Source organism: Dunckerocampus dactyliophorus, chromosome 1 (genome assembly GCF_027744805.1).
Source record: "Dunckerocampus dactyliophorus isolate RoL2022-P2 chromosome 1, RoL_Ddac_1.1, whole genome shotgun sequence".
Classification (NCBI taxonomy): domain Eukaryota; kingdom Metazoa; phylum Chordata; class Actinopteri; order Syngnathiformes; family Syngnathidae; genus Dunckerocampus; species Dunckerocampus dactyliophorus.
In genome coordinates, this window is record NC_072819.1 from 46,483,668 (window position 1) to 46,498,605 (window position 14,938).

Consider the following 14,938-nt stretch of genomic DNA (forward strand, 5'->3'; position numbering starts at 1 on the left):
AAAATGGGGTATCAGTGTCAGGTGACTTCGTCACACCCAGCTGAACAGATCATCTTCAGTCTGGGAAAAGGAAAAATCCATGTCATGTCTGATTTGTTGCAAAGGAAAAAAATGGTTTCACTTTGCCTTGGGACAGGTCTCAGGTGGAGGGGATGTACAGAGACTGTATGCAGCAGATTCTCTAGCTGCCTAGAGCGCGCCAACATTCGAACCTAGCCCGCCTTTCCCTGCTTTGCTTTGCTTCGCAGGGCACACAAAGACAGACAACCATTCACACTCACATTCATACCTATGGACAATTTTGAGTCTCCAATTACCCAAGCATGCATATTTTCGGACTATGGGAGGAAGCCGGAGCACCCGGAGGGAACCGACGCATGCACGGGGAGAACATGCGAACTCCACACAGAGATGTTCCAATGGAGATACAAACCACAACTGACCCTCACATGTGATTACACAGAATGGAACGGGTCTTTAAAGAAATCCTATATTAGTTTCATCTGAAGAGACCATTGCTGTTTTTTCTAGCAAATAACAGAAAAGCAATGAAAACGTCAACTTTCCATGAATGGATCTTGTTATGTGACATGGGCAGCATATTGACAAGATGTTTTATTGAATATACAGAATACAATATAGTGCAGTGCTTACTGATGGTCTGGACAACCATTCAGCTCAAATTAATGGTGTAAATGAAGAATGTAGCGGCATAAAAGCATAAAACAACATATTTTGCTCCTACTTCCTTATACTGATGACGTTCTCATGAGTGTCAAAAGACAAGTCAAACGTTTACACAATTGTTTGTGATTTTAGGTGAACAGAGAAAGCAGTTTACTCACCATAAGCTGTCATGGTGCCAACATAGGGTCCATCCATGACACTTTGGTTCTCCTCAGCCAGTGCTTTGATGTAGCGCTTGCTGAGGTCCAGGATCTGCTGCCGGAGCATAGCGCTGTTCTCATGGCTGGCCCGCTGCTGTATGGTGAAGTGTAGCAGCATCATTCCCCAGATGAACCCAAAGCTGACCAGGAAGAATCCCAGCTTCTGGGATGACAGCTTCCACAGGAAAGGGGTAGCCATGCTCACAAGACAGCCAGTTGGAGGACACTGGGGCTGTGATTAAACTCTGGGATGGTTCCAGGGGCCCAGGCGAGGATCAGGAGGGGAGGTTAGGCATTGTTGTCCATTTGTGGGGCTGCGATGTTTGTTGTTGGGAGGTGATCCTCACCGCCCATGTTGATCATCAAGCAGCATCTCAATCTCAACTTGCTGCATTCTACTGTAGAAAAGAAAAAGACATTGGATGTGCCAAGTCGGTCGGATAATTAGTTGCACAATACAGCAGTCGGCATCCGATCTGACCTGATGGTCAAAGGAGAGTGCATTTGGAATACAGGAAGTGAACAAATGTATTGCAATTGAGGTAAGATTAAATAAGCTTTGCTTCTTCCTACTCTTTTTGGACCTGCGGAATTGTGAATTGTAATATGTGATGTATTCCAATGTAACTGGTATGCATGTTCAAATAAATTAAACCATTACCATTGCAAATAGTAAATGGAAGTCGGTAATATCTCTATTATTGTATCATTTTCTTCACAGCTATATTTCATATTATATAACCTGCAAAAGCAGGTTCATTAAATTCATTCATTAAGTCTGACTTTAATAAGTTACTCTTTTTTTTAATATGTTGACACGTCATCATTTCAGCAGAACAATCTTATCTTTATGGCTGATGCTGATGATGAGGATACATGGAATGTATGAAGGTGTGTTTACAGGTCACTCAAAAGTAAAACATTTACTCATTTGTTACAGCAACGAAAAAGAAATCGGCTGGGTGCAAACTGTCAGATGTGAGGTTCGCACAGTCGCATTCCGCACAGCACCTGCTAGGAGTGGCTGGTGCAGGAGGCAATTACAGCTGAACCTCAGTGAGAATCCAACCCGGTTAGTTTTTTCAGTTTTCGAAAAGTTATCTTACAATTCTGCCTTGGTTTGCAAATAATAAGGCACGTGTCTCGTCTTGTTGTTAATACATTGCATGAGTCCAGCTGTGTTCTTCATGTATTTTCCTTGTTAGCATCCTATTAGCTACCTCAAGAAAATGGCAACCGGAACAAGACGTCGCCCGCCTATGTCGTCATCAGCGGTTGACTCTTAAAAAAAATTTGAGCACAAAACACGTTTTTATAGTTTTACATGCATAAAACAATTCTAAATGCATATAAATGATGAATCAACGGAATACATGACATTAAAGGTTACTCTTACCTTCATTGAAGACGTGACTGTTCCCAAAGACACAATGTGGTAGCGAGATCAATCACCACCACCTTCCTATTTTCAGTTACGTCAAGAATCACGTCTTCAGCAAAGGTAAAAGTAACCTTAAATGTTCATTTATTCCTTTCAGTCATCATTTACATGTATTTACATGCATTTCAAATTCTTCTCTGCATGTAAAACTATAATTCCTATTATTTGCAAAACAGCTTAGATTACCCCAGTTTTTAAGTCAGATGATCAACTAATGTCTCCAATAATCGACCAATATCAATTCTCCCAACAGTTTTTAAGTTACTTGAAAAAACATTATACAAAACCTAATTCAAACGAATTTGTGACGATGTGTAAATTGTAAATGAAAAGAGAATGCAATGATTTGCAAATTAATTTTCAACCTACATTCAATTGAATACACTAGAAAAACAAAATATTTAATGTTTGTTATTTTTAGCAAATATTAGCTCATTCTTTGCTATTCTTCAAAGGTTCCGAGAATCTGGAGAAATCACTGCACTTAAGCGGCAAGGCCGAAATGTTATCTTCGATTCCTCAAGCGACACTGCCTTAAAAACCGACATCAATGTGTAAAGGATATCACCACATGGGCTCAGGAACACTACCTTAAAACCACTGTCAGTAAATAGTAAATAAAACAAAAGTAAAATCAAAATAGTAAATAAGTTCTTCACTACATATGCAAGTGCAAGTTAAAACTCTACTATATGCAAAGCCAAAGCCATTTATCAACAACACCCAAAAAACGCCGCCGGCTTCTCTAGGCCCGAGCTCATCTAAGATGGACTGGTGCAAAGTGGAAAAGTGGTCTGTGGTCTGACGAGTCCACATTTCAAATTGTTTTTGGAAATTGCGGACGTCATGTCCTCCGGGCCAAAGAGGAAAACAACCATCGACGCAAAGTTCAGTTCTCACACAAAGTCAGCTGGGATAGGCTCCAGCATACCCCTGTGACTGTAGTCAGGAAAAGCAGCATTGAAAATGGATGGATGGATATTGTCTAATGGCTGTGTGCTTACAAATTGTGATTATAATGGGACATTTAAGGACCTGAGGGTAGTAAATTAAGAATCTGATGCTGCAAAAAACATTGACAATGCCTCAAAATCAATTTCATTACTAAACGTGTCTGTGTTTAAGCCTGATATTTATAAAAAAAAATCCATTACCCTAACATTAAATATGAAAAAAAACACATAAAATGTGTGTTCTATGCGTGTCTTTTAACACTCCCTAACGACAACAAAAATATCTACGTGTTTATAGCTGCTTTTTTTGTCTAATACCCTCAAAGGGTTGTAAATTTTCCCCCAGTGTCTCGTTGACTGATGAACAAATTTGAAATTCGGATTTTCATCAAAAAATGAGGAAGGACCAAAAAATCCCTGGGTTCCCTTGAGGGAAAAGGTTAACACGGGGAGAAAAACATAAAATGGATGTAAACAATGATTTGTCATATGCAGGCATCCTGCCTCATGCCTACTTTATTTAATATTAATTGAACCCAACTGAGTCACTGGCAACGCATTTGGCCGAAGTGAAAAATTTTTGCACACGATGCCAAATAAGATGGCCCGCAGTAATTATGAGGGTGGTAAATAGTTTAAGCCGCCTAATAGGGACTCTCAGTGCTAGCTATACAGAGATAAATAAATGCCTCTGAGCAACATTCACCAGCACACAGTTGGACCACAAGATGAAGATGTTTTAGCTCAACTCTGTAGCTGCACAGGAGGAGACGAGGTGTGGGAAGGGCCTCGCTACAATATATTCATTTTAAATTGAAAGTAGCAATCTGGTAGTTTGTGGTACATTGCAATCATGTATTGTAACAGCCTTGGTGCTAACATTACAGGACAATGTTGACAATTTGCCACAAACGAAAATGAGCAGTGGTTATTTTAGCCATCCCTTTTTTCCCCACTTTTCTGGGTCCACAGTTTAGGTAGGGATGCCCAGATGTCCCCGTCTCTGGCACTACATCCAATGACATGACTTCTTTAGCTTCTGGCCATGTCTATGCACGTGATCACAACTGTCTCCCTACCATTCTATGGGAAGGAGGCCCCCCACCACTCAAGCAAAAAAACACTGCCCAACCATTTACTTTTTTTCCACCGAGGGCCACAGACTGAAAAATGAAAAGGAGGCAAGGGCAATTCGTACACAAGGTAATTCAAAGTGCTTTACAGAAAAGAAGGCTAAAATCACTTCATAAAATCATTCCGCAACACAGAAAATCTTTCTGAAATCGTCACATAAAATTCCATAAGATCATTCTACAAAACATAAAAGTAAAAAAAAAAGAATTAAAAGTGAAAACTACAGATAAAATACTTTTAGTTGTCATATGCACAAATGAATAGAAGTGTTTTCAGCCTGGATTTGAACATTGCCAAAGTTGAAGATTGTCTCACATCTTCTGGAAGACTGTTCCAGATTTTGGCAGCATAAAACTGAAACACAGCCTCACCGTGTTTAGTCCTGACTTTGGGCCCCCACAGGAGACCACTTTTTCCTCATAATTTTTTTTGCTTTATGCTTGTAAAATTACTGCTGCTTTTTCATTTTTGCTGCTGTTTTTTTTGTTGTTTTCTTGTTAAATTATAATTTTAGAATGTGCAGTGGGCCACATTTTGGACACGCCTGGACTAAAGGTTCATTTCTGCATCTTTTGTTATTTGACGCTACAGTAATTAGCTTTATAATGTATGGGTGAAACAAGCCTATTTGTATGGAATAAACGCTGCAATTCAATGGATTCATGAGAAAAGCTCTTGGCAGTGGTGCTCTGCAATCTGCAATGTTGATACCATCTGATGTCTCCCGCTTGGGACGCTATGGGATGAGTGCTGTGAGCACTTGCTGGTTGGGTGCCTGCCGACAAGCACAAGAGCCTTCTGATTTTTTTTTTACCCCACGGTGCAACACCGCTCAGCGTGCTGAATCTTCTGTCCAGACTTTGTTTTCAAGACTATTGCCAATTACACATCTGCATTCTTTAATTAATAAATCTACTGATCACAGGCTGTGCCTGATTATCTTGAGAGACAGAAGTGATCCACCCACCCCAGAATTTCCTCTGATAAATTCAAAATCTAAATTTGCGGCACACTGTCACAGCATGTCTTTGGTCACAAGATGGTTCTATCTTTCATCATTCTTCCGGTCGCACTGTGAGATGTACAACCACCACTTCTGAGCAACGACTGGCCATCATCTAAGACTTTAGAGGCCGTTTACACCTAAAAGAACTTTTGTTAAGGTTGTTAGTTCCGTACATTGAAGTATGAAATTGCATTTGAGAACAGGTCACAAAGATGAAGGTTATGAGACCGGGCTGTCAAACGTCCAATGACTTTATCGCAAGCCAAAAAAAATACAGATCAGATTATGTCCTGATGTCACCACTGAGAGAAAAGTGGGCACACACAATCTCCTGGTCACTAGTAGTAAAACAAAGCACTTGCAGCAAATCTGTATCCCTGAACAAGAGGAAATATTCAAGGCTTTGGTGAACTTGAGCATCGACTGGCCACCTTTCTCACATCAGTCACAGCTCGGATCTTGAGTTCACAGTGTGTGTGTACTCATGCAGTCATTCTTCATGTATAGAATTAGAATTTTGTCTGAGTTCCCTTGATACATCTTTACAATGGGTAGGAGGGTAGGAGGGAGGAAGTAATATCGCTCGACCACCTCTGAATCAAACATGTTCAAAGAGGCAAAGTTAAGTTCTTCCTTGGTCGTTGTCATATTTTGTTGTCTTGTTTTCTAATTCACTGTTCTAATTTATCCGTCTGGTGGCTTGGGGGAAATGTGCATGTTGACAGCCAGCTACTAGGTGCATAACAGAGATGCTATGAACTTAAGATAACACAAAGACTAACAGGCGGCAATTGCTGGCTAAAGTGGAATTGTGCACAAACACTGGAGCTTCAGGGAGCATAAAGAACAAATCAACTCAATCATTCCAGGCAAGGAGGAAACACACAATCACAGCAAAGAGCTGTACTTCCCATTAGGCCTGAAATTCACGCCATGAGCGCTTGCAATGGTTGGTGTACGTTTTGGCCTGCCGCAGCCACCCCGGAACTGGGGTTTTATCCTCCCGTGCATGCAAATAGAACTGGTTCACGGTAACGTCACAGGGATTTAAATAACAATTGCGCATCATTGTCAAAATAATCAGGCTTTTATATCCTTCCAGTCAAGTTCTAATCAGATTGTTCTCTCACATGCAATTGTCAGGATTGGCCAGATGGCTGAACGAGGTAAAGGTTAGTTCATTTCCATTGTGTGTGCCTTGATCTGTGCTGAAAACTCAAACAGAGTGGCACAGGCGTCTACAGTGGGGGAAATAATTTGATACCCTGCTGATTTGGGAGGTTTACCCTGTTACAAAGACATACAATAAGTAGTCCATATTGTCAATGGTAGGTCTTTAAAGAGAGAGACAGAATAGAAACAAAAAAAGAGAAAAACTTTCAATAAAAGGCTATAAAGATTCTACCATTGGCAGAATCCAAAAGCACAATGTTTCCACCTCCATATTTGACAGCATGGATGGTGTCTAGTTGGAGTAGAGTTGAAATGGTAACTGACCACATCACATCCCAGGTTTTACAGTATCTGTATCATTTAGATCATTCAGGTGTTCATTAGTAAACTTCAGACGGGCCTGTATATGAGCATCTCAATCCATTACACAAAAGTGTGTTACCAATGATTTGCTTGGTGACTGTGGTTATTAAGTAATGGGAGTGTAAAGGTGACTATTGGGGGTGTTATTTCATGTCTACAGGGCTCTAGCAATGTGAAAAACCTGTGACATACAAGTTTTCTATGCTCTATTAAAATATTCAATTTATTAATATTGAATCCTACTTAGCGGAAGCAATTAACCGCGATTAATTAACCTGGGACGACTGTAGTGTATGGCCAGCGTTAGCTGGGCTTCGCACTGTAGGTGAGGCAGGCCAATCAGGTTTACCTCAAGCCTAAAAGACTGAACTAGCTCTAGTGAACTAAAATAGCATGCGTTAAGTGTGTTGCGGAACAAGACCGAGTAGCTTAAAGTGCTCTTGATGCAGGTTCTGGCATCAATTATGGATCAACTATGAAGTTGTATCTATTTTTCTCCTCAACATAAATAGACTGTCACAGAGGCTGATGTCTTACTCTCAGGTGAATTCACAACATTTTGGCTTTCAGAAACCTGTCAGGAATTGGCGCGCTTAAAATAGGGTACTGTTATTGTGACTTGGAGTCTAACACTCGGGAAGAGTCAGTTTGCAGCCAGAAACACAACAAAAAATCTAAACTACATACTGTTTAAAAAGACACCTCTAACTAAAATCAGCATTGACATCCAAGAAGCTCTAGCTTGCCTCTTGGTGACCAAAGGAGACGTGCAATTGATACCAGACCCCTGCTTCCATGGAGACCAGTGTGACTTTGCATCTTAATAGACTTGGTCATATACGCCCCACCTCTTAATTATTCATTAGCTTCTCCAGAGGAACAGCAGCTCCCACAACTTTCCACCTTGTTGGGGTCAATGCAGAGTAACCAGATATTGATGGCTAACGCCACCGACTGACAGGCACTGTTAGGGGCCACATTCAGAAGGTTCCGTTAGGCTCAAGCAAAGTTTTACTTTAGTTTCTGTAGACGCTTGCAACGGTCAACATGCACAGCAAGTCAGGGCATGAATTTTCAGGAGGCTGATCTAGGAAGTGCTATTATCATGAGCACAAACTAATTTACATGCCAACCACACAACTCCTGAATTTGTTATTTGTGAACCAAATTATACTGTAGGAGACGAACCAGTGGTACTAGTACTTGTCTGGAAATGCGAAAGGAACCAAGGCTACCAAGTCAAGCAAAGACGCAAGGGAAGACCAAAGAAGACAAAGACGCATCTCAATTAGACAAAAAGGTCCAATCTCTAAATGTGTGTATTACTCCAACTATTTACAGTGCGTTTACAGTGTGTGTCTGTCACCCCTGAACCTAACCCTAACCCTTGAACAGGAAAAAACGGTGGGAGGACCGGAGCCGGCTCCTGTTTGGGACCCGACACCCGTCGTTCACTTCAATGAGGTTCTAAAAGAAGATCGCTTAGGAACGACCCAGCACTAATTCATGGAAATAAGAACATATCATTTAATTAATGCAATCAGAAGAGCAGTTTCAGTGGCAGATTACTATCACTGTCCTGTTCCACCGATAGACTGAGCAGATCATTCCTCCCCCACGCCACGCAGCTTTTAAACACAACAGAGGGGGAGCAATAAAAATACACAAAGGACTTATTACCTTATTATGTGTTATTATCATTACGTATTATTATTTATTATGTATTATTGCACCAAATAATTGATTTGTTCTGCATTTATTTATGCTTATTCAATGTCTTATTTTTATTTTCTTATGTCCCTTGTCTTGCCTCGGTTGTTTTATTTTGTGACATTTTGTGTCTATTATGACATTTTTGCAGAGCTGCTAGAAATGTGAATTTCTCTTGGAGATTAATAAAGTATCTATCTACCCATCCATCCATCCATCCGTCCATCCATCACAAGTAGATCAACGCTATAAAGTAGAAGCATAACAAAAATAAGTATTTAGTGTAGCAGTGATATATTCACCAGAAAGAGACAGAATGACCGGTAAGATTGAGCAGCAGACAATGCAGAATGTAAATTAAACCCACGTCTCTTCACTGAACAACACAATGTTTAGCATTTCAATAGAAAGATATACATTTTTCTTACTAGGCACAGTTTTCTCCGTGAGCATGGTCACGAACGAAGTGGCTGTTCATGCCCGCTTGTCGTATTTTCGCCAGACACTTCCATATTGCAAAGTCCTTATCCAGCATTGTCTCGAGTCCACACTTTTTATTTTAACTATGCTGGCGTATCTTTCCATTTAACTTCACGATTACGCGCCGCTTGTTTATCCTCTTCTTCTGTGACGTACACCCAATTTTCTGCCCTTCTGACGAGGAGGTCCTCCTGTTAAATGGTGACTCGACTCGCTGAGAAGGAATGGTGATTGAAGTGTATAGCAGCTATAGCTAAAAGGTATCAATAAACCATAACAGGGTTTAATACCGCGACAATTTGATTTATATACAGTTTATCTCAACCCATTGTGCATTGTGGCACTCGGTTTGTAAAAAGTTGCTCAAGTTACGTTTAGAGTTGTTTATTATTTCCCATAGTAGTACTTGTCCTATTTGTATTTACTTACAGTACATGTTGTGCTGTCTTTTTTTTGTGTGTTAACACCACGATTGTAGGTAGTGTTCTGTCTAGTGACCCTCCTGTTAGGCGTATACATGACCGAATATTCGGGTTGGAAAAGGAGTAACCCAAGGGTAATATTTGGGTTTTTAAAAAAATGGAATAGCTTTTCAAAAGGGTTATTGGTGTTTACACGGCCATGTGCAACCGGGTTATTGCTAATATTCCAGTTATGATAGGGTTATTTGACTGCATGTAAACAAACTGACTGGCTGAACTTAGATCTCGCAGGCCGCATTTACAGTAAGCTTTCATGTAAAGTCGCGGGCCCCAAATGTGACTTGGCGGGCCGCAAATGGCCCACAGGCCGCGAGTTTGGGGCCTACTGCCCTTAAATTATTGTAAAGCCCCGCCTCAAATTGCCAAGGTCGTGAATGCTGACTCGCAAATATCTTCTGTTGTGATCTACCGCCATTCAGAAAATACAATTGCTGTTTTTAAAAGTTTGTGGTTTTCCTCAAAAAATGTGGTATGAACAAAATGGCAGCATTTTTCTTTTACAAAAAGAAACGGCCCCTTCACCTTACTGCCAACACAGTCACTGTTCGTTGAGCTATCTGAGTTGTAAAGCTGCAACAGTTCACAGATACGTACAAAGTCTGGCAGGTTCCTGGAGGCCCCCGGGTGTGCTCGACTCAGTTCTGGTTGTTCTCGTTCTGTTTTGTTCTGTTTGACAGGTCACGTAAAGACTCAGCAAATACACTCAAGGTAAAGGTAACCCAAAAAAAAAAAAAGGTAACCCATTCAACGTTCAAGGCTAGAGGGAAAGCACAAATGAACAAAAACAGAGCTTCAAGCAAGAACCTCTTCCAAGACGAATGATGCGTTTACAGCTACTGTGTATCACAGATAATGCAATCCGCTGGTAATCTCATACATTAACGGTTTAGGTTATTCAGGTTATTCTGAACACCCTTCCAACATGCCCAAAAAGGAAGGAAGGAGGGAAGAAGCATTCCATACCTCCGTCACACCTTTGCACTTAAAAGCCATAGCGATGACACCACAAATGATAAGATTGATTCATTTTGAAGAATATAGTCATACTTTTTCTACTATTCTACTATTTTTATACTATTCTACTATTGATACTATTTCTTATAATAAAAAAACAAGAAAATTGCTGCATTTGTGACCGCATTTTAGCTGGTCACCAGCAAAGAGAAGAGGAGTCCTTTAATCAAAGAAAGGCCATGTGTTCCACATCCCTGCATGGCTTCCGTCAGCTCAGCCAAGTCCTCTGCCCACCGTCTTCAATCCCTCCTTCCCATACCATACCTGCCCTGCTCCTGCTGCTTTCCACCCAAGCTCACCCTAACACTCACACATACACCCCCCCCAATGATTCCTTGCCAGTGAGGCATGCCACTGAAGCAAAGCTCCTTTACCACTGGATTTATAATCCCCAGGGCTTCGGCAAAAATGCAGCTGAAAGAGCACTTTGTAAAACCAAGAGCGGTGGTGGTGGCTCACCTCTGGATGGTCATTACTCTCTGCATTAGTTTTCAGCCTGCAAAGGGTTGCTCTGATTGAAATCCTGGCCCTAGTTGCTAAACATGTATTTCCAATACCTGTCACGCAAGTATGTGAGCATAAAAAAGCAAAAATGTTACATTGTGATAACAACTCCAAATCACAGCTATTAAAATTACATTCAAGACATCGCCAGATGACTTACGGTAATGCTGCAAAGATATAGTTAGGTGGAGCTGCGAAGAACCAACATATTGACTATTTTCTCTACTTCCAATCAAGCCTCTCCTCCTGTTCATATCACGATTTCAGGTACAGGTGGTGCTGGTCTTGGCAAGGCAGCCACAACCCCCACCTGGCCATTCACATTCCTTTCCAATGAAATGCAATGGGTGTTATTTCTTGATGTGCAAAATGCAAGAGAAGATACGCTGGGCTTCGGGGCTTAAACCAATATGGCAAACTAATGTTGAAAGTGAGAGAAAATCCATACTTTTTTCAGTTCTGTCTGTTCAGTCTGTAAAAATGACAGTGAGGACACATAATCGCCAACTGCAGGACGATGTATCACTTGTTTATTATCTGATACGAAAAAAAAAAGAGCCATGGCATGAGCACGGAGACATGACCTGAGATAATGATGCTGCTGCGGGTGAGCGTTCAAATATTTACCTGTATTGCTAACATGCTACGTTAGCTATTACACCTGCTGTGTAAAAACAATGGGAGCCCTTCCCGCGACGGCAAATGACTGACCCGCACTCGCAGGGAAAACGAGCTCGTATAAATGTTAGCTCTACGGCTCCGTGTCCCCTCACCAAAATGCGCAAAAGCTACTGCTGTACAGGACGACAACAGCAACGTCTGGGGGGCTTGAGTTGGCCTCGGTCGACCACCACTCATTCCACGACGAAACAAGAACCCCTGCAATGACAAGTCAACAAGCGCAACCAAACGCGCTCAGGATCGGCTACTACGTGCCTACGAGGAACTTACCCTTTTGTGTCTCTTTCTGCTGGGAGTCAAATTCGACGCAGCACCGGCGACAAATACACTAAACATCCAGGAAGAAACGCGAAAGAAGACGTTGCTGACTGGATGCTATTCCAGCTACAGCGCACGAGCCTCCCTGTTTGCTCTGCCCACCAGCAGAAAGCTAGTCTAGGAGCCGTCTGCGTATTTCCAGACCCTGCTGAAGCATACAACAATACATCACATTATCAATACACTAATTGTATACATTCACATTTTTTGTACATTGTATTAAATAGTTTATTGTTGAACACAGATAATGTTCGTATTTATGCATTGTACACGCACGCGGATTTATACGCAAAAATGGCGACCGAAAAATCCTGACGGTCTCTGACTGGGCTTCCTTTCAATGAAATCCTTGTGTTTACTGCCACCTTGTGTTAGATAGTCACACACGCCCAAACTGCACTGGGCAGTCTAGTAGGCGGATCGATCCAAATGTCACTACTATTGCATTGCAATTGGTCGACATGCGCGCTATAAATCGATGTTTTTCAGTTTTCGCTTATTTTCACAAGAATCAGTTTTGTGTTGTTTGTTGTGTTGTTCATATCGTTACATTGTTGATGTTGTTATATTTATACATTTTTTTAAACATTGTTAAAACTTAGGAAATTGGGTTATTGGGTTATTGGTTAGTATTAATTAGAGCAAATAGTTTTTGCTTTTGTGTTGTTATTTTGTTCGACTGACTTTATTTTGCTCAAACAATTATAAGTAATAAAAGGGAATAATAGTTATATTGTTTTGTTTTATTATATATATATATATATATATATATATATATGTGTGTGTGTGTATATATATATATATATATAGTCTCTGGATGTTGAGGGATGTCTTGGCTGACACGTCTCTTCAACATTGCGTGGAAGTTGCGAACAGTACCTCTGGATTGGCAGACCGGGGTGGTGGTCCCCCTTTTCAAGAACGTTGACCGGAGGGTGTGTTCCAACTAGGGGATCACACTCCTTAGCCTCCCTGGGAAAGTCTATTCCAGGGTGCTGGAGAGAAGGGTACGACCGTTAGTCCAACCTCGACTACAGGAGGTGCAATGTGGTTTTCGTCCTGGTAGCGGACCACCGGACCATCTCTACACCCTTGCAAGGGTACTGGAGGGTACTTGGGAGTTTGCCCAAGTTTGTGGACTTGGAAAAGGCATTCGACCGTGTCCCTCGCGGTGTCCTTGTGGGGGGTGCTCCGAGACTACGGGATTGGTGGCGCGCTACTATGTGCCATTCGGTCCTTGTACAACCGGAGCAGGAGCCTGCTTCGCATTGCCAGCAGTAAGTGAAGCCTGTTTCCGGTGAACGTTGGACTCCGCCAAGGCTGCCCTTTGTCACAAATTCTGTTCATGGACAGAATTTCTAGGCGCAGCCATGAGCTTTGGGTCGTGACCGAAAGAACGAGATCGCGGATACAAGCGGCTGAAATGAGTTTCCTCCGTAGGGTAGCTGGACTCACCCTAAAAGATAGGGTGAGGAGCTCAGTCACCCGGGAGGGGCTCAGAGTAGAGCCGCTGCTCCTTCACATCGAGAGGAGCCAGTTGAGGTGGCTCGCGCATCTACTCCGGATGCATCCCTGGTGAGGTGTTCCGGGCATGCCCAGCCGGGAGAAGGGCAGACCTAGGACACGCTGGAGGGATTATGTCTCACAGCTAGCCTCGGAGCGCCTTGGTGATCTCCCAGTGGAGCTGGAGGAGGTGGCCGGGGACCGGGAAGCCTGTGCTTCCGTACTGAGACTGCTGCCCCCACGACTCGGACCTGGATAAGCGGAGGAGAATGGATTGTTAATATGGTTGCATATTGTTGTATTATATTTATATTGTATGTTATATACAGTATTGTTACATTGTTCACGGTTGATATAAATATATTTTTCGTGTGCCTAAAGTCTGTGTCCTGTGATTATAATTATGATCCCAATTCAATGAGCGTGAAAAATGTCAAGTAAAAAGTATCGGTATCGGCAGTACTATTACTTGATACCGGGTCAATACAAAAAATTGCAGTATCGCCCAACCCTACTGAGCAGTGAAGTGGGCCCCCTTGTGTTTGAATGCAGAGAATCCAATTTGTCATCGTGGCACGACAATCTGGCCACGTGCCAAGTGAAACATCCTATTTAGTAAATCCGATGTGGAAGTGCAACATAAATGTTCCCAAACAACACTTAATACAAAAAACAATCCAGAAGCAGATGTTAAAAAAACAATTAGCAATTTTTATTTGGGCAATTCTAAAATGATGAGTAGAAGGTGACATGGAATACTCCGGCCTATATGACACAGGGTCTATCAACACAGTCAGTAACCGCAATAATAAAATAAAAGAAACAAACATAAAAGCACTACAACTTGTAGCTCACTGCACACTAGGAATACACTGTAAACGAAGAATTCGCGGCACACTAAGATTTCACAGCTACCTGATAACTGACTCACACTGGAACGTCCCTGATATGAACTAACCCTCAGAAACAATAAGACTGCTTTCAACTTATGAACGCGGTCGGATTGTGGAGCTGCATAAACAAGGCCTCTCGCAGCGTGTCATTGCTGCTGAGGTTGGGTGCAGTAAATCAGTCATTCTAAATTGTTTGAAAGATCCTGAGCATTAAGGACCAAAAAAGTCAAGTGGTAGACCCAAAAAAATCACACCTGCGCTCAGCCGGCGGATCCGATGGGCTGTCCATCAAGACACGGGGCGGGCTTCCACCCACATTTAAGGTCCTTACTGGTGCCGAGTGCAGTGCAACAACCATCAGACGCCATCTGCGGGAAAAAGGTTTGGAAAAACAAA

General features: G+C 41.9%; 1 protein-coding gene across 3 annotated transcripts in view; it reads right to left on the minus strand.

The window, feature by feature from the left end:
• mgat5 (alpha-1,6-mannosylglycoprotein 6-beta-N-acetylglucosaminyltransferase) overlaps nt 1-12,245 on the minus strand; it is an 82,025-nt gene extending 69,780 nt beyond the window's left edge. For 2 of the 3 annotated variants that reach the window (XM_054784013.1, XM_054783840.1), the window contains exons 1-2: nt 12,099-12,245; nt 846-1,285 (exon numbers count right to left, since the gene is read on the minus strand). In XM_054784013.1, coding sequence (XP_054639988.1) covers nt 846-1,086 — 241 coding nt within the window. In that variant the 5' untranslated portion in view covers nt 1,087-1,285; nt 12,099-12,245. The remainder of the gene's footprint in view (nt 1-845; nt 1,286-12,098) is intronic. The other variant, XM_054783925.1, reaches the window with a different exon arrangement.
• Between the last annotated feature and the right edge of the window lie 2,693 nt (nt 12,246-14,938).